Source organism: Dermacentor albipictus, chromosome 2 (genome assembly GCF_038994185.2).
Source record: "Dermacentor albipictus isolate Rhodes 1998 colony chromosome 2, USDA_Dalb.pri_finalv2, whole genome shotgun sequence".
Lineage (NCBI taxonomy): Eukaryota > Metazoa > Arthropoda > Arachnida > Ixodida > Ixodidae > Dermacentor > Dermacentor albipictus.
The window spans coordinates 23,587,877-23,613,253 of NC_091822.1; the positions used below are offsets into that span (position 1 = coordinate 23,587,877).

The 25,377-nt window shown below is 44.1% G+C and overlaps 1 protein-coding gene across 1 annotated transcript in view; it reads right to left on the reverse strand.

The window, feature by feature from the left end:
* LOC135897878 (tRNA pseudouridine synthase-like 1) overlaps positions 1 to 25,377 on the reverse strand; it is an 81,523-nt gene that overhangs the window by 40,297 nt on the left and 15,849 nt on the right. The window contains exons 2-3 of the mRNA XM_065426570.1: positions 23,980 to 24,043; positions 16,733 to 16,926 (exon numbers count right to left, since the gene is read on the reverse strand). Of these exons, the coding sequence (XP_065282642.1) occupies positions 16,733 to 16,926; positions 23,980 to 24,043 (258 nt within the window). The remainder of the gene's footprint in view (positions 1 to 16,732; positions 16,927 to 23,979; positions 24,044 to 25,377) is intronic.

Here is a 25,377-nt window from a genome sequence, read left to right on the forward strand (position 1 = left end):
TTCACATATATTCATAGCAGTAATAACCTGAGCACAATTGCACTTGTCGCGACCACAGTGCGGTGTTATTGATCTAGCGGATCAGAACACTTCTTGACCTGAACAAACAAGACTCTGCAGCTCGTCTACAAATGTACTTAAAGAAGAAGAGGCAACAAGTGAATTGGGCAGCATGTTCCATTCCTTAATTACACTAGGAAAATAGCTATATTTAAATGTGTCATTTCGTGTTAATGGTAGCTCGATATACATGCTATGTCTATGCCGGAAGCGTGCATTGGGCGATAATTTGAAGAAGTGGACCCGTCAATTTTAAGTTTATTAGGAATGATGAGGAAGAGAAATCTTTATCTGCCCAGTACTGTCCTAACTTCTAAAGCAGGAACATTTGCGCTCCGGCACCATTCACTAGGGCAGTGACAATAGCGATATTTGTTAAATATGAATCTAGGAGCTAAACACTGTACTCGATCTAATTTGTGACGATTTATTGCCGTGTGTGGGTCCCATGTTATTTTTGTATATTCTATAATGGGTCTTATTAACGTTTTACATGCCAGGTTTTTATTCCAGGTGTACCACTGCGTAACTTGCGTCTGAGACTCCATAGCACTCTGCTGGCTTTATTGCATACCATATCTATGTATGCGTTCCATCTGAGGTCTTCGGTAAATATTACACTTAACCCTTTGAGGGTTAATGACATAAATATACGGTGCCGCGAAGAAGTCCAAAATGGCCGATGCCGTATATTTACAATGCCGCCTGTATGTTTAAAACGTGTGCCAATTTCCTGACTTTTTTTTTTCTGGCATGTGCTGCCACTATGTGGAAATGCAGAGAATTTCTTTCTCGTGTCTCCCTTTCTCCGTTTTTGTTGCATGGTTTGTTTTAGAGCTAGTTTGCTCCAGCACATCTATATACTACCGTTCGCGCATTGGCGCGTACGCGGGCAGGCGGCGGTTTGGGTTTTGTTCCGTGGGTGGTTTTGGCTTCTTGCACTCGCAGAACTGATAGCTACCTCGTTACCAATCGCTCAAAGGGCGACCGCCTGTTTCTTGCTTGTTTAGTGCTCGCAGGGGTACACACAGGAAGGATGCCACCATGCATGCGTTTCCTATTCTTTTCTTTTTTTTGAGACTCGCAAAAACTAATTAACTCTGGTCGGCGATAAGATGAAGATTAGCGGAAGTGTGTCACACGTCTTACCTTTATGACGGGCACACAACCACAGTTTTCTTGAGTGCACTCACCTGTGCAGTTCGGTTACGTTTTGGACGTAAATATTAGTGTAACAGCAGGAACATTTGACGCGTGCAAAATATTCTCGCGTGCGCATTTTCTAAGCCTTATGTGTATAACAATGCATCAAATTTTTAATCCTTATAAGTTTATTTTCTTTTTCATTTTTGTTATTCATCAATACGCAGTACATATATACCAACGCAAGATATGCTTTTTTTTTCACTTTACGGTCACCCTAGAAAAATTACAGTAAATATTTTTCAAAATAGGACCTATTTCAGAAAAAAAAACCTGCTCAGAAGAATTGGAATCTGCAATAAAAAAAATCGACCCTCGGAAGTCGCATAAGGTGAAAAAAATCGGCCCTGAAAGGGTTAGGTATTTATGTTGAGTTATCTTTTTCAGTTCAGTGTCGCGAATTTCGTAGCTGTTAGCATGAATAACCTTTTTTTCTCGTTATGAACATAGACACAGATTTACCTGGGTTCAGCATCATTTGCCATTGGCCACACCATTCCCTAATTTTTGTAAGCTAGCCTGTAATTCCAGTTGATTGTCTAGTGATGTTATCTTATTGTATAACACACAATCGTCCGTAAATAATTGTAGTGGAACAGTTGTACAATTTGCAAGATCATTAATAAATACTAGAAATAGGAGGGGCCCTAGTACACTGCTCTGAGGTACCCCTGACAGTACTAGTAGGAGACTTGATTTACAGCCACCTATTCCGACGTATTGGTCTCGAGACTGAAGATAAGATTTGAACCAGTTAGTTATATCAGAATTTTTAACGAAAGCATCAATTTTCAACAAACAATTTTTGGTGGGATACTTTATCAAATGCTTTGGAGAAATCTAAAAAATGAGATCTATCTGTCTACGATTATTCATTGTGTCAGAAAGGTTATGAACTAATTCAACAAGTTGCATTATAGCAGACAAACCCTTGTGGTATCCATGTTGAGTTGGTGACAATAAGTTAGATGTTTCGAGATAATTTGAAAGATGTTTACTAATAGTATGCTTCAGCGACTTAGAGCAGGTACTTGTAAGAGAAATGGGCCTGTAGTTGCCTACGTCTGTTGTGATGCCACCCTTATGAATAGGCACAATTTTGGTTTCCAAGCTCTGGGAATGGTACTTTGGATAATGGATGATCGGAAGATGGTTGTCAAGTATTTAGCTATCCACTCAGCATACCAGCATAAAAACTCATTGGGAATGTCCTCTGTACCAACGCTTCTTTTAACATTAATAGGCAAAAGAAGGAGTAGGATGCCTGCTTCATTAATCATGACAATGTCAGCCAAAGTACGGTCAGGAGAAACAGGCAAGATCAGTACCGTTCCGTCGTCACAAGTGAATACGGAAAAGAGAAAAGAATAAAAAGTTTCGGTGCGCTCCTCTGTGACTTTTTGATTATGTGAAGAATAAAACATATGGCCAGAACTTAACAGATGCATCCGAGAGAAACATTTTCAGTGTTATGTTATAGAACTTATGCCTCAAATCCCGAACAAGACAGTCAAGTTCATTTTTTCATTTGACGTAGGGTATTCAACATTTCTGGGCTCAAGATTTTGGAACATGCTTTCCTTTTCCTCTGGCTTCTTTGTTTTGAATGAACTATTTCTCTGTTTATCCATGGATTTTACAGCTTTCCTTTCTTGTTTGGTTTAGTAATAAAATGTTCAATGCAATTAGCCTGCTCTGACGAGAAGTGTTCCCACAAGCCTTGCATTCGTATATTGTAGTAAACTCATCAAAGGAATGTTCAAGATAATCTAATATGCTAACATGAACCACGGCATGGAAATTCAATATCTGCTTTGGTAATTCCTTATTTAAAGAGAGAAGAGACAAGTTAAAAGAGAGCATAACCATTTTATGATCAACAGAGTTGATCATAAAACTTAAACTTAAACACAGAGTTGAGGACTCTGTGTTTAAGCACACAGCTTCCAATAAGAAGCACGCTACACTACTGCAATACTCTCATACTTTGCATGAAGCTTCGAGTATTTGTGGCACCACGATTTGGGTGCGATCGGGGATTGTTGTTAGGAGCACGCAGTGTAGGCCACGTCAACTTTGTCGGCGCAGCCTACACTAATTGCGTACGGCACAACCGAATGTGCGCTCCGAAAAACGATCCCCGATTGTGCCCTTGGTTCATTGATTCATTTGCAGAAGTTTTTCATGCATTCTTTACGTGATTTTGCATATCGAATTCTGGCTACATCAAACTATTTCGTGATCACCACACTGTTCGATATATTGAGGTTAAACTGTATTAATTCTGATGAGTGTTCACTCAGTGTCATGTTTGTTTCACCAGGTAAACATGAGTTAAAATCAATATCCGGAAGATTGAAATCACCCAAAAGCACAATATTATCGCCCTGTTTTGTATCTTTCGTTCCTTTCCTCGTTCCAGGCATAGAGAATATTATTTGCTGTTAGTTTATCGAAATTAAGCTTAACTTCACTGCCTTTTTCCTTTTCTTCTGCAGCCGAGTTCCGCAATTTTTTCGTTATTTCCGTAACTCTCTTCGAAAAGTCCTCGCAGACACTGTAATTTGTTCCCTTAAGTCTTGCACACTTACTCAGAATTCTTGCTTTGTCCTTGTAGTCTGCCACCCTGAAAATTATCAGGCGGGTCTTACCGGCTAACTTCCTACCAAGCCTATGTATTCTTTCGATTGAACTAACTTGTACCCCCAAAATGGCACAAACCAGCTCATTGTTAACTTTCCTCAGCAGTATCTCTTCAGTGTCGTGGCCATCCTTTACCAAGCATATAATTATCAGGTTATTGCGCCGCGATCGGTTATCAGGATCATCTACTTAATTAATCAGACATCTCGTTCTGTCCCAGGATTTTGAGACGACAATTTTGAGGTTCCCAAGCCTGCTCCAAGTTTCATGGATGCTTTGTACTTTGCTTTTGATGGAGCAAAGTCGCTCGTGCATATCCAACATCTGTGCTTCAAACGAGTCATGTTTAAGTTGAATCGCTGATAGCTTAGAAAGTATTCCTTTCTGATTTGATAGCATTTCTTTGCACATTTGTTCTGTCATAAGCCCTGGATTCCCTTCAATGTCACCTAACAGGCTCAGTAACAGGCTCACCACCGAAAAACAATCAGACATACAGTGAAGCAACGTTTGTGGACACGGCAGCATTACGAGACAACGATCATTGCTGTGGAAACTGTACTTCTTGTCACTAACCTGCACAAAGAACGGCACGTTAGGTGACATCATTGTAGTGGTGTTGCCGAGTCTACTGAAGCCAATAAGCCATGGGTATGTATTTATAACGAGCAGCCGATCCGTCTTAGGCATGTGTCCTGATGTGACTGTGCCCAAGGAAGGTGCGCAGAAGACAATATCCACGTGTGGCCCCTCCGGAGTGTGGCCAATACAGCTGCCCCTCGATGATCCGCTGGAACCATTGCGCACGAGAAAAGGTGAATATGAAACGGCGTTGCTGCGATGCAGGAAAAGTGGCTCAACCAAGGATGCCACCACTCAGTTTGAGGTGAAGCTCAGGAGAGTGCAGAAAACCTGCACGAAGAGCAGCACGTTAGGTGACATCGTTGTAGTGGTACTGCCATGTCAACTGAAGCCAATAAGCCGTGGGTCCATATTTATAGCGAGCAGCCGGCTGAGGCATCTGTCCTGATGTCATCATGCCCAAGGAAGTTGCACAGACAATATCCATGCGTGGCCCCTCCGGAGTGCTGCCAGTACAGCCACCCCCGGATGATCCGCTGGAACCACTGTGAGCAAGAAAAGGTGAATATGAAACAGCGTTGCTGTGATGCAGGAAGAGTGGGTCGACCAAGAATGCCATCACTCCGTTTGAAGCGAAGCTCAGGAGAGTGCAGAAAACCTGCACGAAGAGCGGCACACAAGGTGATATCGTTGTAGCGGTACTGCCGTGTCAGCTGATATATATGAAATCTATCGTCCGATCACAAAAACAAACTTCAGAAACAGCAAGCAAAAAACACGCAAGAAAACAGAAAAACGTAAGCAATGTCACTTCCTTCGACGACCATAAGCTTCGATTATATTATAGGACTCTATAATCAATCTATTTAGTGCATGCTTATTTTTTACTACCGCTGGTACAGTCTAGCCCGGATATAACGAAGTCGGCGGGAATCAGAAATCACTTTGCTATATCCGCTATTTCGTAATATGTGGACTATGAAAAAAAATGCAAACATGGGCATACCGATTTATTGCCGCTGAAAGAAGTGGTCCAGCGTCCCCTGAACACGTTTTGGGAGTGCGAATTTCGGGATTGCGGCTTCCATACGATCCAACTGCGAACCAAAGATCTGGTCGAACTCCGAAACTCCCCAGGTACATCCGTAGCGTGTCAACACCTGCGATGGCCGCTGCGGAGGTGACCGGCTTGGAGGCACAACTAGCATCGTCGCATTCGCTGTAGGAGGCGCTGTCCGCCAAGGTCTCTTCCATGACACTCCCGGCAACTTCGTCAGTCGTGAAGTCCTCGGTGGCAACAAGGTCTTCGTCGGCGAAAACGAAGTCCATGTGGCTTAGACCCGCAGGCACAAGGTTCAAGTCGCTAGCGGAATCCCAAAGCTGCTCCAAGCAGGCCGTCGCGGCGGCAGCATCAGCGGTTGCAGCGACGTCAATCGCGGTAGCTTCGTGCCCAGCAGGCGCTGCCTCTGCGCTGCTGCTTCGGGAGAACCCGGCTTTCTCGAAGCAGTGGGCGATGGTAAGGTGCTTCACATCGTCTCTTTTCTTTTTTACATTTTTCTCCTGCGCGGCGTGCTCTACCGCTCTACGCCGTGACGCCGCTCAAGGACGGCGCAACACGAGACCGGCGTGCCATGCAATGCAGGGAAGCAACCTTTCGCTCCGCGGGAGAGCAGACGACGCCACGAGAGGACGCCGTCAGCTGAATTTTGCTCTTAGTTTCGCGGAAAAAATCGCCTCAAGGACTCAAAAATGTGTTGATTGACAGATTATTTTTCAGTTGGTACTAAATCTCTTCGTTATATCCGCTTACGCGCTCTTATTTACTTCGTTAAAACCAGACACAAAATGTATTGAAAATGCAAAAATGGGAATGGGAAATTAAAATCCCTTCGTTATAACCGCTATTTGGCTATAAGTGGCTTCGTTATAACTGGGCTAGACTGTATTTCCTGTAGCACCGGCATAATGAAATGCATGGCCAAATGGGATAAATCACTCGTGTTTTTTTTTTTAGTGTAGACACATGATCAGCCAAACGCGAGTTCAAGCACCTGCCTTTCTGGCCTATACAGCATATATAATGCTTGGAGCATCACAAAGGTATGCTGTCGTGCACCTGACAGAGTTCCGCGTTTCACCCCCCGTCCACTCCCTAGAGCCCAAACTACCTAAGTGCACAGGGGCCGAAAACACAGTATCGAACACATAACAATGACCCACTTTCTTGAAACCATGTGAAAATTTATGTACGTATGGGATGTTCCCACCTGCAGCACAAGGCACACTGTTCCTTCATCCTTAACCATTCTCGCAAGTGTTTTACAGGCGGAAACAACAGAGTCCTCAGGATGGCCAGCCCTTAACTTGACTAGCTGACCAGCAAAACTTTCTTTCAGCATATGTACACATGATTTTGTTGAGCAGACAGTACACACAAAAAAAGAAATGGCATGCTTGACAATACTAGAATGTGCAGATGCCTATATATGGAGTGATTTTTCTGAATGAGGTGAATGCACCCAGCACATGTCATTAGCAAACCTCACTTCAAATCAAGGAATTGTAATGCACTGTTCCTAGGCAACTAAAATGCAAATGTTAGGCCGAGATTGCATCCCTAAATACGAACCTGGCACTGCTGTCATGCTGTTGTCATATGTGACTCATATGTGATTATGCACGATTGAATCCTTCGTCGAATCATTCGACGGTTCTGCTGCTTTTAATGATGTACCACGCCTAATCGCCGAAGCTGTCAGAATGGAAGGCCAGGCACTCAATTCTCGACTAGACGATCTTGAAGACAGGTCGAGACGGGATAACCTATTGTTCTTTAGAATACCGGACTGCCCCGCTGAGACATGGGCTCAGACAGAAGGCCTTGTTCAAGACGTTTTGTCTCGTCACCTTAAAATACAAATTTCCAACTCGGAAGTTTCTCGAGCGCACAGGTTAGGATCCTACAGAGGTAAAAAGACTCACCCAATTATCATCAAGTTTCCGTCGTCTAAAGTCAGGGATGCAGTCAGGGCGCAGAAATATAAGCTCAAGGGGACTGGTGTATCAGCTAGCGAAGATTATTGCAGAGCTACGCGAAACTCAAGGAGGAAATTAACAGAATTTGCAAAGGTAGCCGGGAAGACGTACTCTCTTCGCATGAATAAACTGATCATGGACAAAAAAACGTACGTTTACTACTCAGTAACTGACAGCGTACGCGAAATCGCTTCAGCACGATCAGTAGATACGCATGATAGCACTGGCACTGTTTCTGCACCTGCTGGCACTTCCAGTGCATCACAGCTATGCCCGCCCAGATCCTGCGCAAAAGACGCCTCTATTTTTCTTTCCAATATACGGAGTATTCTTAACAAACGCGGGGAATTGTCTTCCGCTATTGATTCCTGCTCTGCTGATATTGTTGGTCTGACGGAGACTTGGCTTTCTGCAGAAGTTAAAAATGAAGAAATTTTGGACTGTGAAAAGTGCAACAAATTTTACCGATGTGATCGTGATTAACGGTCTGGTGGTGGTGTTCTGCTGGTGGTTGCCGATAGTCTTGCTTCCCATGTTATTCCAATTGTATCCTTGGTTAAGCTTGTGTGTGCGCACATGCTCATTGACTCTCGTGAAATAATTTTTTGTGTCTGTTATCGGCCACTAACTGCATCGTTGTCCTTCTGTGATAAACTGCACGATGTTGTCAATCAGCTGTTCGTCAGATACCCAAAATTGCCCCTCTTCTTACTTGGCAACTTCAATTTTCCTGACATCAGATGGGAATGAGACTTGGTTTCCTTAAAACACAACTCAGCTGAAAGCAAAGAATTTTTAACTTTTTGTCAAGACTTCAACTTAACGCAGCTCGTTCACTTTCCCATTCGCATAACTTCCACTTCCGCTAATATTCTAGACTTAATACTTACCACTACACCAGACCTAGCTACTGGCTTAATTCAGCCACAGGGAATTAGCGATCACTCTATAATTCACTTCACTCTACGGGCAAAGGTTTCTAACAAGAAAAAAACTAGGGTCATCCAAGACTACGGTAAGCAGACGTAACAGGAACGAATAGGGAATTTCAGGTCTTTGCTGATCGGTTTTTCGCCGGTTTTGAGCAGCGATCGGTTGAGGACAACTGGTTACTTTATAAAAACAAACTCCTGTCTCTTATTGATCATTTTGTACCTAAAAGGAAAGTTTCATCATGTACTCACTCACCATGGTTCAATAACACGTTAAAACGCATGAGCAACAAAAGAAGCGGATATTTCGACGCGCGAAATTCACAGCCAGTATAGACCACTGGTCTTGCTATCAAAAATTTAACAGAGAATTCTGTACTGCGCTTTCAAAAGCCAAGAAAGAATTCTTTGATAAAACTCTTCCTTTGCTACTTTGTTCTAATCCCCGTAAATTTTTGAGCATTATTAACGGTACTAAAAGGACCACATTCAGTTAACCCAATCTGATGTCCCAGTAGTTCAAAGCGAATGCTGCAATATTCTGAATAATGTTTCTTACTCATTTTCATAAGAGCACCCCCGCAATGTTTCCGCATATACCAAAAACCAACTTTTTTCCAATGGATTCTATTGCTATTGATGCAGTTGGTGTCGAAAAGCTGATTGTCAACTTAAAGGTGTCTTCGTCGGCCGGCCCAGATTGTATTTCATCAAAAATGCTGAAGTGTACACAAGTTTATTCTTCACTGACGTTGTCAAAGCTTTTTCAACAGTCACTACAGATTTCTACACTGCCCTCTGATTGGAAGATAGGGAAGGTGGTCCCTGTGCATAAATCTGGTGATGTGCATTCCCCCAATAATTACCGCCCCATATCATTAACATCCATTCCAGTAAAAATCCTAGAGCATATGATATACTCGCACCTCATTGAATTCCTTGAGTCCAATTCCTTCTTCAGCATTTATCAGCATGGATTCCATAATGCAGTTTCATGCGAAACACAATTGCTATGTTCTACTAACGACTTGTTTATTAACGGAGATCATGACTTTGATACTGATCGCATATATTTAGATTTTGCTAAAGCATTTGACTCCGTGTCACACGATCTACTTATCTTCAGGCTTAATCAACTTAACATAGACCCCAATGTACTAGCATGGATTAAGGAATTTCTAACCGTAGTCAGTATGTGACGGCTAACGACTTCTCTTCACCTAATTCTGCCGTAACATCTGGTGTCCCGCAAGGGTCCGTTTTGGGCCCTCTGCTCTTCTTGATTTATATTAATGGTCTTCCTACTTGCCTTTCTTCCTCAACTGTCCGACTGTTTGCAGATGACTGCGTTGTTTACCAGAAAATTACTAACCATGACGATTATCTCAATCTGCAACGTGATCTAGATAGGGTATTTGAATGGTGCAGTCAATGGCTCATGACACTTAATACAACTAAATGTAAAGGTATGCAGGTTTCTCGCCACAGCACTAATCATTGTCCGCGTACTTACTGCCTGAATATTCCATTACCACCTGTTGACAGCTATAAACACCTTGGTGTTCACATTTCTTCTAATCTATCGTGGAATACGCATGTAGAATATGTAACTAACAACGTCAATCCCATGCTTGGTTATCTGCGTCAAAACTTTTTTGATGCCCCATCATCCGTGAAGTTAACACTTTATAAAACCCTGGTACATTCTAAATTAGAGTACGCATGCGCCATATGGGATCCTACTCAGACTACACTCATTCAAACTCTTGAAGCCATTCAGAATCGCGGAGCACGTTTCATCTTGTCGAATTATTCACCTCATTCCAGTGTCACATCTATGAAGAAAACCCTAAACTTGCCTGATCTTTCGTTGCGTCGAAAGTCATCGCGCCTTAGCCTTTTTCATAAAATCTATTATTATAACAACGAGATGAAGGACGCTTTGTTTCATCCACCTCATTACATATCTTCAAGGACCGATCATCGCTTCCAGGTGGGGCTACCTTCTTGTCGCACAAAATTGTGTAATGACTCTTTTGTTCCTACAACAAGTGTCGCATGGAACCACTTTCCCTCAACAATCGCTGGCATAGCTGATGACCGCAAGTTCAAGATCGCCTTACAAGACACCTTGTAATATTTTTTTGTTTCTTTGCTGCACACCTTGCCATTTCTTCCCCACTCCTTTCTGTAGTGCCTTTGGGCCCTGAAAGTATTTTAAATAAATAAATAAATATTACACCCAAAATAAAGGCAAAACACCGATTGTGATAGCAAATTACAGGACAGCTAGCTATACGAAGTAAGGATAGTAGTTTTATCGACTGTATGAACTTGTAAACATTTGTTAACTAAATAAGCACAGTGTCGTGTGTGCAAAGACAAACATGAACACATCCCGCTCGATGACCACAGAAACTCGCTGTCAGAATCCTGGATGAGGAATCACGGCAGCAGCAGCGAGAGTATTGACTTCTGTGCATCTCTTGCTTTAACACGAATGAAATGTTGAAGGGACAGCGCATACGAAGCTACCAGCACAATGCACACACTGCAAACATAGTAGACTGCTTTGCTGAAGAGGCCTACCAGGGCGCACACTTCATCCACATCACAGATCACTTTCAAGATACGGGGCCCGCATGGCCGCAGCGTAAGCAGCAGCTGCTGGAGAAGAACGCAACCCCCCGCCCCCCTCACACACACTTCTCGCCTCACCCCCATGCTTCGCGTGTGACAGAAGAGGGCACACTTTTGCCCCACCTTCCTCACCTGCGTACGCAAGATTGAGCCACATTCGCTGGCTCACCCTCGCAAGCTTTTATTCGCACATACAGCATATGCCGTTGCGGCGACGATTTCATCGCCCTTGTACTTTCGTGGAACCTCATGGCGACGGCAACGGCAGAAATGCGCTTGGAGTATCCGCACAATTGCCATCAGAATAAACAACCCGTGACAACTTTTTGCAGCAGCACAGACAAAGCTAGAGAGCCGAAGCAGACATCTTTTTACAGCGCATACGCACGCAGCCCCTCCCTCCAATGCAAGCAACTGGAAGCTACGTTGCGTAAAACAAACCACGTCAATTATTGTTGTTATTTTTTTTAATTTCATTTGACAAAACATAAAGAGCGCCTTTAAGAAAAAGTTTTCAGTTTTTTGCTGTCCCAGTTGCCTGAGTTTCTGGCATCCACGTCTAGGTTTCCTGTTCCTGTAAACAAAGATGGTGGCATTTGGTTGTAGCAAGTTTAAGTAAGCTAATCCGAACTCATCAGGAGCAAATGAAGACAGTGCTGCGTTGAAGAGTGTTTGTGTGAAGAAAGGAGCTATGCTGTGTGTAGCTAGCACCAACTGCACTGCTGGACCGATGCACCATCAATAGGTGCCTCAGCGCCTGTCCGGGTATGGCAAGTCTGCTAGGTGCGAAAGCACAACTGCAGAATTACATGCAGTGCAAAAAACATGCATCTCAATAATTACATGGCATGCAAGGTCAGTATTCTAGGTTGTATATAATTCCTTTTGGAAACTTCATGTGACAAAGTGGAGCACTGCAGGCACCTACAAGTGAAACTGTTCCTGGCACTTTGCATAGCAACATTCAACTTCGGAGATAGTCACCTTCGCGAAGTTCTACCTATAGCAACAAACACGTGGATGTCTATCATACAAGCGACAGCCTTCCTTCCACTGTACAAAAACAGCATGCTTGGCCTGCGCAAGGAAAGCTGCAACCCGTAGATGCTAACGCATTTCCTGCCCACTGTGTGATATCTCCTGGAAGTTGCATATCTTACAGTGCACAATGGAGAAAATCGACACTGTATGCCATAAAATTTGTGAAAAAGGTTGTTTCCTTTTGGAAAGTTTTGAATGCATAAGCAATTCTATGCCTACTCAACGAGCAAACCTGTCCATCCCGTCCGTATGTCACATAAGACAAATGGCTATAAGGAAAATAATGTAAAGAACAAAATAAATTTGAAAGGAAAAACGGTGGTGGTGAGTTTTGAACCTACGACCCCATGCTCAGAAACCAAGTACATTACCCACTGGGCTAAACACCCCTGCTTGCAGAAAGTGAATATATCTGAACCATACGAATGTTTTGTACCGGAGGTACGCACAAAACAAATGTCAAAGGTGTACAGCTTCTAAGAAGGCATTCTTGAAAGATTTGGTGATAGGGGAATATCAGGCATCTCTAGGGCGACACGTACAGCCGCCATCAGGAGAATTCCGGTTTTGCAAAAATTTAATGCCAAGCACAGCACACCCGCGATGCATTTCAGTGGTTACAGGATGCGCGTTCGGTTAGGGCGCTCCTTCATCGACCGAAATGCCACCAATCTCTAAGGGCTCATGCACTTCACGTTGTGCAACGCACTCAGATAAGCAGACAATGAGTTCATAAGAATGATAGAGTAATGAGAGGTTTTATGGTCTCATTATGGCTGGTAATGGTTTGACGCGGATGGATAAGGTGCTAAAGAGCGATGAGGGCTTGTAATGGTGGCAGCAATTCTGATAAGATTAATAAGCGCGGATAAAGGTCGGATCAAGTCTGAAAAGGTTGACAAGGACTGATAATGTTTGATAAGGATTGGATCCATTGCGATAAGGTTAATACAGACTGATAAGGGTTGATAAGGCTCAGATCGAGTCTGATAAGGTTTATAACCAATAAGGGTTATTGAGGGTCGGATCTAGTCCAGTCAAGTTTATACCGGAAGGATATTGATAATGACACCGGTCTGCGTGGAGGTGAGCAAGTGGCATAATGCTTACGCACACTTAGACAACTTCCAGAGGAATTGCCACGTGAATTTTAGATTGCCAAGTTCCTGGGTGGTCCATGGTTTTCCACAATAAAAATGCTTGCTTAAATAAAAGCACTTCCTACAGTCCTTCAGATAACAAAATATTGCATCGCTTGCCACATAATATTCTTGCAGTGCATTTCGAGTGCATGGACATGTAGTTCAATAGCCTGTAGCTTAATGTAGAATGAGAAGCAACATCAAGGTAATGTGTTTCATAAAAGGTCTCAGCTATTTCTTCCTTCAATGTGGCATTCATAAATTGTGTTGATGTTTACGTTCACTTTGGAAAAATTACGTACCCATCCGATTCAACTTGGCACTATTTCATGGATTGGAATGATACACCAAGCAAGCTCACATGACAACACTTATATGAAAAAGTTGGCTGCTGCTTAGATATGCTAACCCTGGATATGTAAAGCAAAAGCTTCGTTTATCCTGGTTAAGTCTCGGTTTCACTTGGTTAACTTTTGATTTAGCTGTAACTTTCATACTTAGGTATACAATGTTAGACCAGGCATGGCGGCTGTGCCTAGGTTGGTGGCTAGACATGACTGTGATTGGGCTTGGGCCGACACACATTGTTCGACGGTGCGACGCCTGTTGTGCCACAGGAAAAGCACAAGTGCTAGACATACAAAGAGATGCCACAAACATACGCAGAGTCGAAGCACGAATGGACAGGGCATGAATGCGGTCGCTACATTTATCTCGATAGTGCAACGCCTGTTGCATTCCGGACCCTCTCCAGTGAAGCAGCTCACAAGGCGATATCCGCTAGGTGGTCAGACACCGCTTGGCAACGATGGCTCAAAGCCTCTCACTCCCACACAATGCTCAGAAAAGGCAGCCTGGCCTCGCTCTCATCCATAGCCCAGCTTGCACTGACTAGGCAAGCATGGCGCTCCTCTTAGCCAGATACACGGCAAGTCACGTGGTCAGGCGGCGACCCAGCTGTGAAGAAAGCATGTACCAAGCCGGCGGCGGCGGCGGAGCTCAGCATGGCGAGTCACATGATGCATTGCTAAGGATGATGCATTACAGCTGCTGGCAACAGCAAAACTCAGCTCAACATGGTTAGTAAAGCTTTTGCTTTAAAAAAACGCTCATGCACTGAAGGCACTGGCAAAACTCAAACTGAAAGCGCCAGCAAAATGTCGGCACTACTTGGGGCAGTAACACAAGAAAAAATTGGAGGACGCTTAAGCTTCGCCTTCAAGAGTGGAACGCGACAGCGTTCCCGTCGACCCGCCAAGGGGTATAAGACAATGCGCTACGGCACAGCGATCACTTACGAGGCGCCCCGCATCGGACTTAGCGCCCAGCGCCCACCTATCACGCGGTGAGCGTCGAGCAACGCAGCGTTCGGCGCGGCAACGAAACGTGCGCCTGAGCGAACGGAACAAACCAAAGAACTCGGTGTCTCGGAGGGGAAACGATCTACGCCAGCCAAACGTCGTGATCGGCACGGGCAGAGAGATAGATAGATAGTAATCTAAAGAAAGGAACGGCACTTGATTCTCCAACCGGGAGCACGGCGAAGCGTCGTCAGGGGAGAGGGAGTCGGGACCGCGACGCGCCTGGCAGCGGTCCCAATGCGCGCGCGGCGCGCCTCCTGTCGGGGCAGCGCCGTACATTGAGAGGAGGGGGTATTCTGTGTTTGCCGCAAGATGGCTCTGCGTGTGCGGAAAGCACAGAAGAAACGCAGCGGAAACGCACTTCGCAACTCGTGTAATTGCGACTTCTGTACGTTACATGTTCATAATTACCGATATACACCGCAGTATAACTTTCCACGGCTCGTTTCGAAGGCAACACCGCATTCACTAGAGGCGCGTTTGTACCGCTTGGAAGCATCGAACTCCTGGCTGAGTGGTAGCGTCTCCGTCTCACACTCCGGAGACCCTGGTTCGATTCCCGCCCAGCCCACCTTGGAAGTTGCTTTTTATTTATGAAGTGCCTGCCGTGATTTATCGCTCACGGTCAACGCCGCGGACGCCGACACCGACGACACCTGCTTTTCTGCGACACGAGCTCCTTAACGCTGTCGCATTAAAAAAGCTCCGCAAGTGCACGTAGCTTTGTCAATGCTGCCACAAAAAGTTGTATTTAATATTTAAAAATCTAGACTCCACGCGGGTTGCGTGGAGTCCAGATGTAAAGACCCACTTTGTATTATGTCTGAACGTATGAGGCCTGAACGTTTTGGCAGAGTTTGACATGGTTTATGCTGCTTTCGCTGTTTCCTTCTCCCTATATGTTCTTTTCCTATACATTATATATATATTTTAGATATATACAATTGCACCTACTTATAGGTATACCAGTTTTAACAATATATTGGTTATAAGAATGAGAAGCTGCTGCACCGTAGACTTTTGTACGTTTTCGATAGTGGTATAACCCTCTAACTACAATTCCCCGATGCCGCATTATCAGTTATGATGATGAAGTCTGGCTGCTGGGTGTCCGAGCCGAAAAGTAGTGAAATGCGAAATCCTTGAAAAGGAAAAAAGAAAACAAGAAATTCGAGCTGCTGCACAATGAGCCGTTGCTGCAACAGCCTCCATGCGCTCATTTTTCAGCTATCTCCGCGCGGCTCTTTCCCGTCGCCCTTCCACTCCTCCGAACACGAATGGGCTGTGTCCATAGCTGTACGCTGCCCAACCCTCCGAAACACAAATGGACAGTGCCAACTGCAACGCAAGCAGATTGCTTGCATGTTGCTCACTGGCTCCTCATTCAGTGCAGTTCTGCGAACAGGTTAATCACTCACGTTAGTTTTTGTTGGTTGTACTGAAGTCGTTCCTGGCCACGCGGTTGCTCAACTTTGCTTGACTCACCGCTGAAATGGAAGATGGCTGATTTGCCCGCTGATCATCGGCAATGCACGACGTTGCCGGTGAAAAGAAAGCACATGGCTATAGATTTGGAAACAAATTGCATCTAACCGATGGGACGATCGTCGCGAACATGCTTGCATCGGATAGCGATAGCGACGACGGAAGCGATGAAATAGTAGGGCAGGCTGTCTCAACATTGTCCTCCCAGGAGGCCCGGCATGATTCGGTCCCACCGGGGCTTCGTTTTCGCAAGGAACCTTCCACTGCACTAAGTGGAGCGCTTGACTGCCTTTGAGAAGGATGTCGCAAGCTTCGCGTAAAGCATGCAAGGCTGACGGACATTGGCTTTTCTTGTGCAAGCCAGTGAGAAGTACGAGGTGAGATGCTTGTGCCGATCCCTCCTCAGCGATTCTTCTGGATTTCTGGAGCTATATATATATATATATATATATATATATTGCACAGCGCACACTCGAGAAACACGAGCAGAAAGTGAGGGACAGCGAAATCCCTGACTTGGAGCAGCTTTCTAAGTAGACACGTGACAAAATATCCCAGTGTGTGCTCTGAATCTAAGGACCACCTCCACCTCGAAAAGGGTACTTACATGATGTCGTGCTTGTGGCGCGTCAGCACAGTGTTGAGACCGACGGCAAGGTGTTGTGGCTGAAAGCACTGGTTTGGGTTGGCTGGTCGCAGGTCCACATGCGCCGCACTGTCGGATGCGTGCACACCGGTGTCGGTGCGGCTTGCCAGCACCAGCACTGGATCACCCAGGCATCCCAACTGGCACAAGGCTGCCTGCGACACAGCAACTCGGTCACACTGACAACACACCGGCTACATGCACAGTGGAACACATTGAAGACAACCTATTAGTAGCTGCATAATGCAGTTTGTACACTTTTAAAGGGTCCCTGAAACGGTTTGAACACATTTTGTAGACACATAGGGTACAACTACAGTAAAACATTAGCACCACAATTTGTGTGAAGCGTCCCATATTAAGAGAGCTACAGAGGATTACAAGTCATACCCTTCTCTATAGCCATGCTTTTTCTCCTCAACTCATTCGCCGAGTGATTGGGGCTAACCTGTGCCTTCAATAGCTCTGCATTCATGATGGGACGTCGTGCCGTCTACTTCCGGTTGTCTTCGAGCCAGCACATGAAGCCTCTCTAACCTCTCTGCCAGCCACGTGGCAGTCGATTCCAAGCAAGAGCTATTGAAGCAGCATGCTGTTGTGTCGGCTGGCGCTCATGTTGATAAGAGCCCTCTGTGAAGTGCGCATGTGCCACCAAGTGTTAAAAGCAGGGTGCCACTCGCTAGCGGTGCCCTTTTCTTGCCCAAGCCTTAACCCACAAGCATGGGTTAATAAACGTCATTCACCCGGAACTTGTCTGATCTTTTCGGCACATCTGGCGCAACGCAGCTTCTTCTAGTGAAACCAACGAGCGTCACCTTGGGACAATCGCACCCGTGCTCCGATGACGTATTCCCATGGGACATCAGAACCAACGTGGATTCAACCTATCTGGCCACGCCGCCAGTGAAAGAATGGATGCTCGACGAAAAGCCGCTGGCCCTACTACCATCGTCAACAACAATCCAGCTGCCTATAAAAGGGGAGCGACTACCCCTGCCGCACTGTGGGCTCGGTGGCATTGCCACGATGCGATCCACTAACCCGCTGCTGTTCTTCATGCAGGTCTGTGAACCAAACTCTCTTTACGCTAAGAAAACCAATAATTATTCTCTTGTGCAGCTACCGAGCCCGCAGTGCTGCTTGTGTGTTGTCTCTGAGTGCTTATGTGTTATCAAATACCTTTTGTTACTCTCTGGGGACATTGAAAGTAATCCCGGTCCGGATTACGCCGCATTACTTGCCGAAATGAAGAAGGTATCCGCTGGCCAAGATAAAATTATCGCTGAGATACAAGATCTCAAAAACAAACACGTGGCTACGACTGCATCTCTAGAGGCTCTAAGCGATAGGCTGACCCACCTGGAGGGCAATTACCGAAGTGTCTTATCCATGCAAGCCGATATGCAATCCATACGGGCAGACAGTGAACGAACGACGCAGCTGGTTCATAAACTGGATGCCCGTGTAGATGATGCTGAGAACCGGTCAAGGCGAAATAATTTGATTTTTTATGGCCTTCCCGATCCATCAGCATCAGAGCCATCAAACGAATCAGAAAAAATGATCTTACGCCTCTGCTCGGATCATCTGAAAGTACCGATTGAGCCTAAGGAAATAGAGCGAGCGCATCGAATTGGCCGGTATTCCCCTGATCGCAAGCGCCCAATTATAGTTAAATTTGTATTCTTTAAAACAAAGGAAGCTGTCATTTCTAATGGCCGTAATCTTAAAGGCACTGACTTCAACGTTGCCGAAGATTTTTCGCCGGCTGTAAGGAATGCTCGTAAACACCTTGTCGCCTTCGCAAAAACTAAGTCTGTGCCGTTTTCCCTACGTTTTAAAACACTATTCATAGGTTCCAAGCGCTACGTATATGACGAAGCTTCTCAGACGATTAAAGAAGCATAGCAACCACTTCGTAATCAAAAAATAAATCGACGCCCCCGAATAGCAGATACACCACGCACTTCTATTTCCGTAATCTTTACTAACATACGAAGCTTCATTGCAAAACGCGAACACGTGTCTAACCTTGTACTAACGTCTAAAAGCAACGTGCTAGTACTCACGGAAACCTGGCTTAGTGACCATATTCCAGACTCGGAAGTGCTGGCTGATTTACCGAATTTTAACGTGTTTCGGAAAGATCGCACGACAACACGAGGAGGAGGCGTCCTTATAGCTGTCAGTCAACAATTATCGTGTTCTGTTGTTAGCGTCACATCCAACATAGAAATCCTTTTCATTCATTGTCATGCCGCTCCACAATCAGTTCTTTTGGGCGTTTGCTATAGACCCCCTCGCAGTAGCCCAGATTTTGCCTGCCAACTTAGCAATGTACTCTGCAAACTAACCTTTCAGTACCCAAAAGCTGACCTCCTACTCTTCGGAGACTTTAACTTTCCAGATATCGATTGGCAAAATATAGCTCCGTCTCTCGTAAATCAGACAGAAGCAAGAAATTTCCTTGATGTTTGTTTTAATTTTAACCTCGCTCAACTTGTATCTGATCCAACGCGCATCACACCAGACACAGCTAACGTATTAGACCTAATACTAACAAGTCGACCAGACAGTTTATCGTCAATTACATATCTGAAGGAAATTAGCGACCATAAGGTTATTCACGCTTCCTTTCACTTTGCGCCAATTCCACGCCAAAAACTTCAAAAGACAATACATCTTTATAACGAAGGCAACTACGAGGCTATACGCGATAATCTGCACGACTTCTTTATTTCATTCGAGGCATCCTTTAACGAACACGATATCCATACCAACTGGCAAAGGTTCAAAGAAAAAATAAATGATCTAGCTGACAGGTTCATTCCAACGATAACGTTTCAAACGCAACTTCAGAAGCCATGGTTCACCAATTCTTTGAAGAGACTTGATAATAAAAAAAAACGTTTGTACCGTGCAGCAAACGGCAGGACAAACACATGCGCCTGGGATAAATACTACGCAGCGGAACGTGCATACTTATCAGCTATAAGGGAGGCAAAACAGTCTTTGTTTCACGAAGATCTACCAAACATGCTGGTCACTAATCCAAGAAAGTTCTGGCAGGTGATCAATCCTCGGGAAAAAAGCAGTATTTCGTTAGTCAACGAGAACGGTGAAACGGTCGATGATGTTGAATGTGCTAATCTTTTTAATACAGCTTTTGTGTCAGTCTTCTCCCATGAACCTAGCTTGTCATTTCCCCCTACAGTTAACAACTCAACTAGTGTCATGCCATCAGTAACCTTCTTTGCCGATGGTATTTTGTCTCTAATTGACAATCTTAAACTAACATCCTCAGCCGGAGTGGATAACATAAACTCAAAAGTGTTAAAAAATACTAAAGACATCAGTGCTGCTTATTTGTGCTTGTTGTTCTCGCAGTCACTCTCATCTGGCATCATACCACATGACTGGAAGGTGGGGAGGGTTGTTCCCATCTACAAATCAGGTGACAAGAACTCTCCACTTAACTATCGCCCCATCTCACTGACAAGCATACCTTGCAAAATCATGGAACATGTCATTTATACAGAAATTATGAAATTCTTAGACGCAGGAAACTTTTTTCATTCTTCACAGCACGGATTTCGCAAGGGATTTTCCTGCGAGACGCAATTGGCACTTTTCCTTCATGATCTTCACACTAATCTAGATACTAACCAGCAGACAGACGCAGTATTCCTAGACTTTGCCAAAGCATTTGATAAGGTACCACATCAACGACTATTACTAAAGCTATCTCTAGCGAACGTGCACCCCGATATATTGCGATGGATTGAAGCTTTCCTTAGTAACCGCTCACAGTTTGTTCTTATTAACAACAGTCCATCTGTTTCCCTACCGGTAACTTCTGGGGTTCCACAAGGATCTGTCCTCGGGCCTCTCCTCTTTTTAATATATATTAACGACTTACCTCTGCATGTATCCTGCAACATTCGCATGTTTGCAGATGACTGCGTCGTTTACCAAACAATTACTAACATGTCTGACCAAATCTCCCTTCAGGAGGATATTAACCGCTTGCAACAATGGTGCGATTGCTGGTTAATGACACTTAACCCAAATAAATGTAAAGTAGTGGTATTCTCCCGGCGCCATAACCCACTAGCTTACCCATACACAATAAATAACGTAGATGTAGAAACTGCGCAGTCCTATAAATACCTTGGTGTTACCCTTACAAATGACTTGACTTGGAGCACACATATTACTAACGTCATCTCATCTGCTAATAAATCTCTTGGTTTCTTAAAACGAAACTTAAAACAAGCACCCACGCATGTGAAATTACTAGCCTACAAGACCATAATCAGACCCAAACTCGAATATGCATGTGCTGTATGGAGCCCTCATCAAGCATATCTAATCAACGCACTTGAATCGGTGCAAAACCGTGCCATAAGGTTCATTCATTCAACGTATTCATATGATGTCAGCGTGTCATCACTGAAAAAAGAATCCGGACTGGTTACACTCGCTGATCGCCGTCGCATCTCAACTCTCTCTCTTTTTCATAAGTTTTACCATACTTCACTTAATCAACAACCATACATTATTCCCGCTGCCCGTGTATCACATCGCACTCGGCACGTATACCAAGTTGGCCGCCCTCGCACTCATACTACCACTTTTTCAGGCTCATTCTTCTTTCGCGCAGCAACAGATTGGAACAACCTGCCCCACCAAATTGCCACCATAACCTGTGCACCTACATTCATGCAAAGACTGACAGACCATTTTTTAGAATAAAAAATAAACAGGATGTGCTATCTTTGTGTTTACTAGATAGAATTATGTACTTAATTTTCGCGTGCGTTTGTAACTTATGCTCTGTTATTTTTACTTATGCTCTGTTATTCTAAAAATGATGTATAATGAACATATGTATGCCCACCCCTTATGTAATGCCCCTATGGGGCTTTTAAGGTAATAAAATGAAATGAAATGAAATGAAATGAAAAGCGCAACAGATGGCGCGAAAAGAATCACACAAGAAAGTATGCAGAGAGCACAAGTTATATGTCATCCCCATGTGGTGGATGCTGCATCAGTCAAACATCGGTCAGTTTTTGTTTTGTTTTTTGTAGTTGCGCGAGCAACATGAATTCAGATTTGTCTGTTTTCCCCCTTTCGCTTCTTACACTATATACACATTGCTGTGCGGCAACAAAGTGAATGGTTGTTTGTAGCGCTCTCTCCTGCCGCCTTCTTTCCTTTCGTATGAATTGAATGCTAAGTCAGGCTTCGACGAAATTTCATCAAGGAGTTACTTTGCCACATGGCACACCCAACTATAAAGCTTTCAGGCATTGTTTTGTACCTGGAGTCCTAATCAAGACCGACTTTTGATTTCTTCACAGATAGTGGCTACTCAGAACTGAGGTGAAACAGCGCGAAAAAGACGAGGACACAAGGAAACAAATACCACAGACAAGCGCTTGTCTGTGGTATTTGTTTCCTTGTGTCCTCGTCTTTTTCGCGCTGTTTCACCTCAGTTCTAAGTATGAACCAACTAGCCCTCATCAAGATCTTACTAGTGGCTAGTCAATAGCAAAATATTTTGTATTTATTTATTTATTTATTTATTTATTTATTTATTTATTTACATTACCCCTAAGGGCCCTCACACGAGGGTATTACATAGGGGGGGGGCACGAACATGAAATATACACAAGAAATAAAACTACATGAAATAAACATACACACAGGGAACATAAAATAAATAGATATGAACAAGGGGTATATGCACTTAGTCATGAAAACACAAGAACATTTTAGATAATATGTTAATATGTGCATATAACCATAAGTAATATCTAATCTGCTACCACTAACCGTTTTTTTTTGCAACAAAGTTTGGAAAGATGGTAAGTTAACTTCAGAAGCTATGCGTGATGGTAGGTTATTCCATTCTATTATTGTGCGAGGAATAAATGATTTTGCGTAGACCGACGAGCGGCACATTATGTGTTTTACTTTGTTAGCGTGGTCACGGCGCGGGAAAACTGCAGGGGGTGGTGAAAAGAAGTCTTGGTGAAGCGTAGAATGGTGATAAAGTTTATGAAATAAGGTTAGGCGAGCAAACTGGTGTCGACGTGATAGTGATTCCAACTCGGCACGTTGTTTTAACGATGTGACGCTGGTGAAGCGTGAATAATCGGAAAAGATGAAGCCAACAGCACGGTTTTGCAGAGATTCAATGTTGTTGATTATGTATGCTTGATCGGGATCCCATATGGCAGAAGCATATTCAACTTTTGGGCGGATCAGCGTGATATAAGCAAGTTTTTTAAAGTGTGAAGGTGCGTGCTTGAAGTTACGCTTAAGAAGACCGAGTGCTCGGTTAGCTGATGCTAAGACGGTGTTAATATGGTAATGCCAAGTTAAGTCAGACTGAAGATGAAGGCCAAGATACTTGTAAGTTGGTGCAAGTTCTACTCTAGCATTATTGAGAAAGTAGGTGGTAGGAAGTCGAGTGGAATGGTTGGTAAATGACATTAGCTTGGTTTTAGACGTATTTAAAGACATTAACCACGAAGAGCACCAAGCGGTCACCGCATCAAGATCAGTTTCTAAGGAAAGTCGGTCAGCGTCATTACTAATATTACGATATATAACACAATCATCTGCGAATAATCGAATTCGAGATGAGACACATTTGGGTAGATCATTATTAAAAATGAAGAAAAGTAGGGGACAGAGGACGCTGCCCTGGGGGACTCCAGATGTTAAAGAAACAGAAAAAGAGTTACAGCCATTAGCACAAGTAAATTGTTGTCTGTTGAAAGAAAATTTTTAATCCATGCAAGAACGTTTGGGTGAATATTTAAGTGTGTTAATTTGATTAGAAGCCTGTGATGAGGAACGCGATCAAAAGCTTTAGAGAAGAAAAATATTAAATATTTTTTAGCATTTTCTTTTCTTTTTATGTAAAGGCATGTAGCTGCAAGTTTTGCTCACTCTTTTCTCTCACCTTTGTTTTGGCAAATAATGTAGTATGTTTTAAGGTAATACTAGCTATTAAAGCTCCTGCATCTCAAAATTACACTTATTCCACTTTCTTGTACTGCATACGACACTGAGTGCAACAGACAAAAAACGAAACTAGTGAGCCTACAAAAAGCCCCAGTGTTCCTGTGCACAGCTGAGCAATGGGGTGCACAATTAGCCACACTGCTTGCAGACGTTGAACATGCTAGTACCTCGATAGCGCCCTGGACTGTGAAGTGCTCGGTGTGGGGGCGGGTGCTCTGGCGCTGGATACCTCTGCACGGAAAAGAAAGTAGACTGTAGCATTAGCCAAGAAGTGGCAACGCCTGCATAGCATAGCCCCACACTGCCATGGTTTCACGCACTTTTCTTGCTTAACAATGAGAAAAAAGATAAAGGCTAAAAAGCACACAAGAAAAAAAATTAAATTTGCCAGCTGCTGCAGGTGGGGTGGACATTGGGGGCTAGGAAGAATGGAGTGCATGTTTATCAAAAATAATGTGGTGTTAGTTTCTTGCAAAACACTATGTGATCGGTGTATCAGGCTTCAAAAGGTGTGAGTGTTAGTCTATCACACTAATTGGAAAATGCAGTGCCAAAAAATCTGGAGACAGAAGACGACGAAAGAGCTCATCCTGCTCTTTGCTCTCCAAATTTCTTGCACCAAGTTTTCTATATTCGGTGGGGTTGCAGGAATAATTCTCCTCTCGGACATCTCCAGCGACAAGCTCCCTCACAAGAGGCGTGGGATTCCATACTAGAATCTACTAACCATTAAACCAAAGCTGGGCTGCAGATTGGGTGGGGAAGTTAGTGGCGGCCAGCTGGCATGCCACCTTAGCCCCGTCCGCCTAATCGCAGCTCCCACCTCCCCTCCCCTCGTCTTCATTAGGTTTATTTCCTCCTCCTTTTCAAGCTTAGATGGCGCTAGGGGCCTTTTGGGACACAAAACTGGAAGGACGAGAGGAGCAGAAAATTATCCTGGGCACCTAGCCAAAAAAAGGAGCTGTTTGAGTAGTGGTCGAAATGCCGGGCCTTAAAGGAATGTAAACGAAATGCATTAGATACAACATCACTTCCTGGTGTGGCATCATTATTTTAGTTTAGTTTTTTTTTACAGGAGTTTTACAAACACAAAGATGGCAATGGTTAAAAACACACCACCATATTCAGGATATGTGGGCTTCTATCGAAGCTTCGTTACCAATTTGCACATACCTTGGCATAGAGTGTCTTACAGTATTACCTAGAGGCAAATGTGGCACTAGCTTCTATGCCAATTTCCCACAGTGCTGCCTTGGAAATGCTGGGCATGCGAGGCTTTACCCTGAACATGGCTTGGCCTATGCCCTGGTGCACTGGTAAAGGTTTCTTAAAGTAAAGTCTCCACAAAAAGTGTTGAGTCACTGCATCTTCTAATACAGTTCACCACTTGCAGTGCACAAGCGAGCATAGAAAAGCAAGAATCGGCGACAAACTGTCCACAGTGGGAGCAAACTGTGCTCCAAGGTAGTTAGCAGCCCATTGGTACTTGTTTCATTTCACATCAAAAGCACATCCAAGCACAAGCCACGTTTTAGTAGAGAATGAACCCATGGTGACAGTGCCAG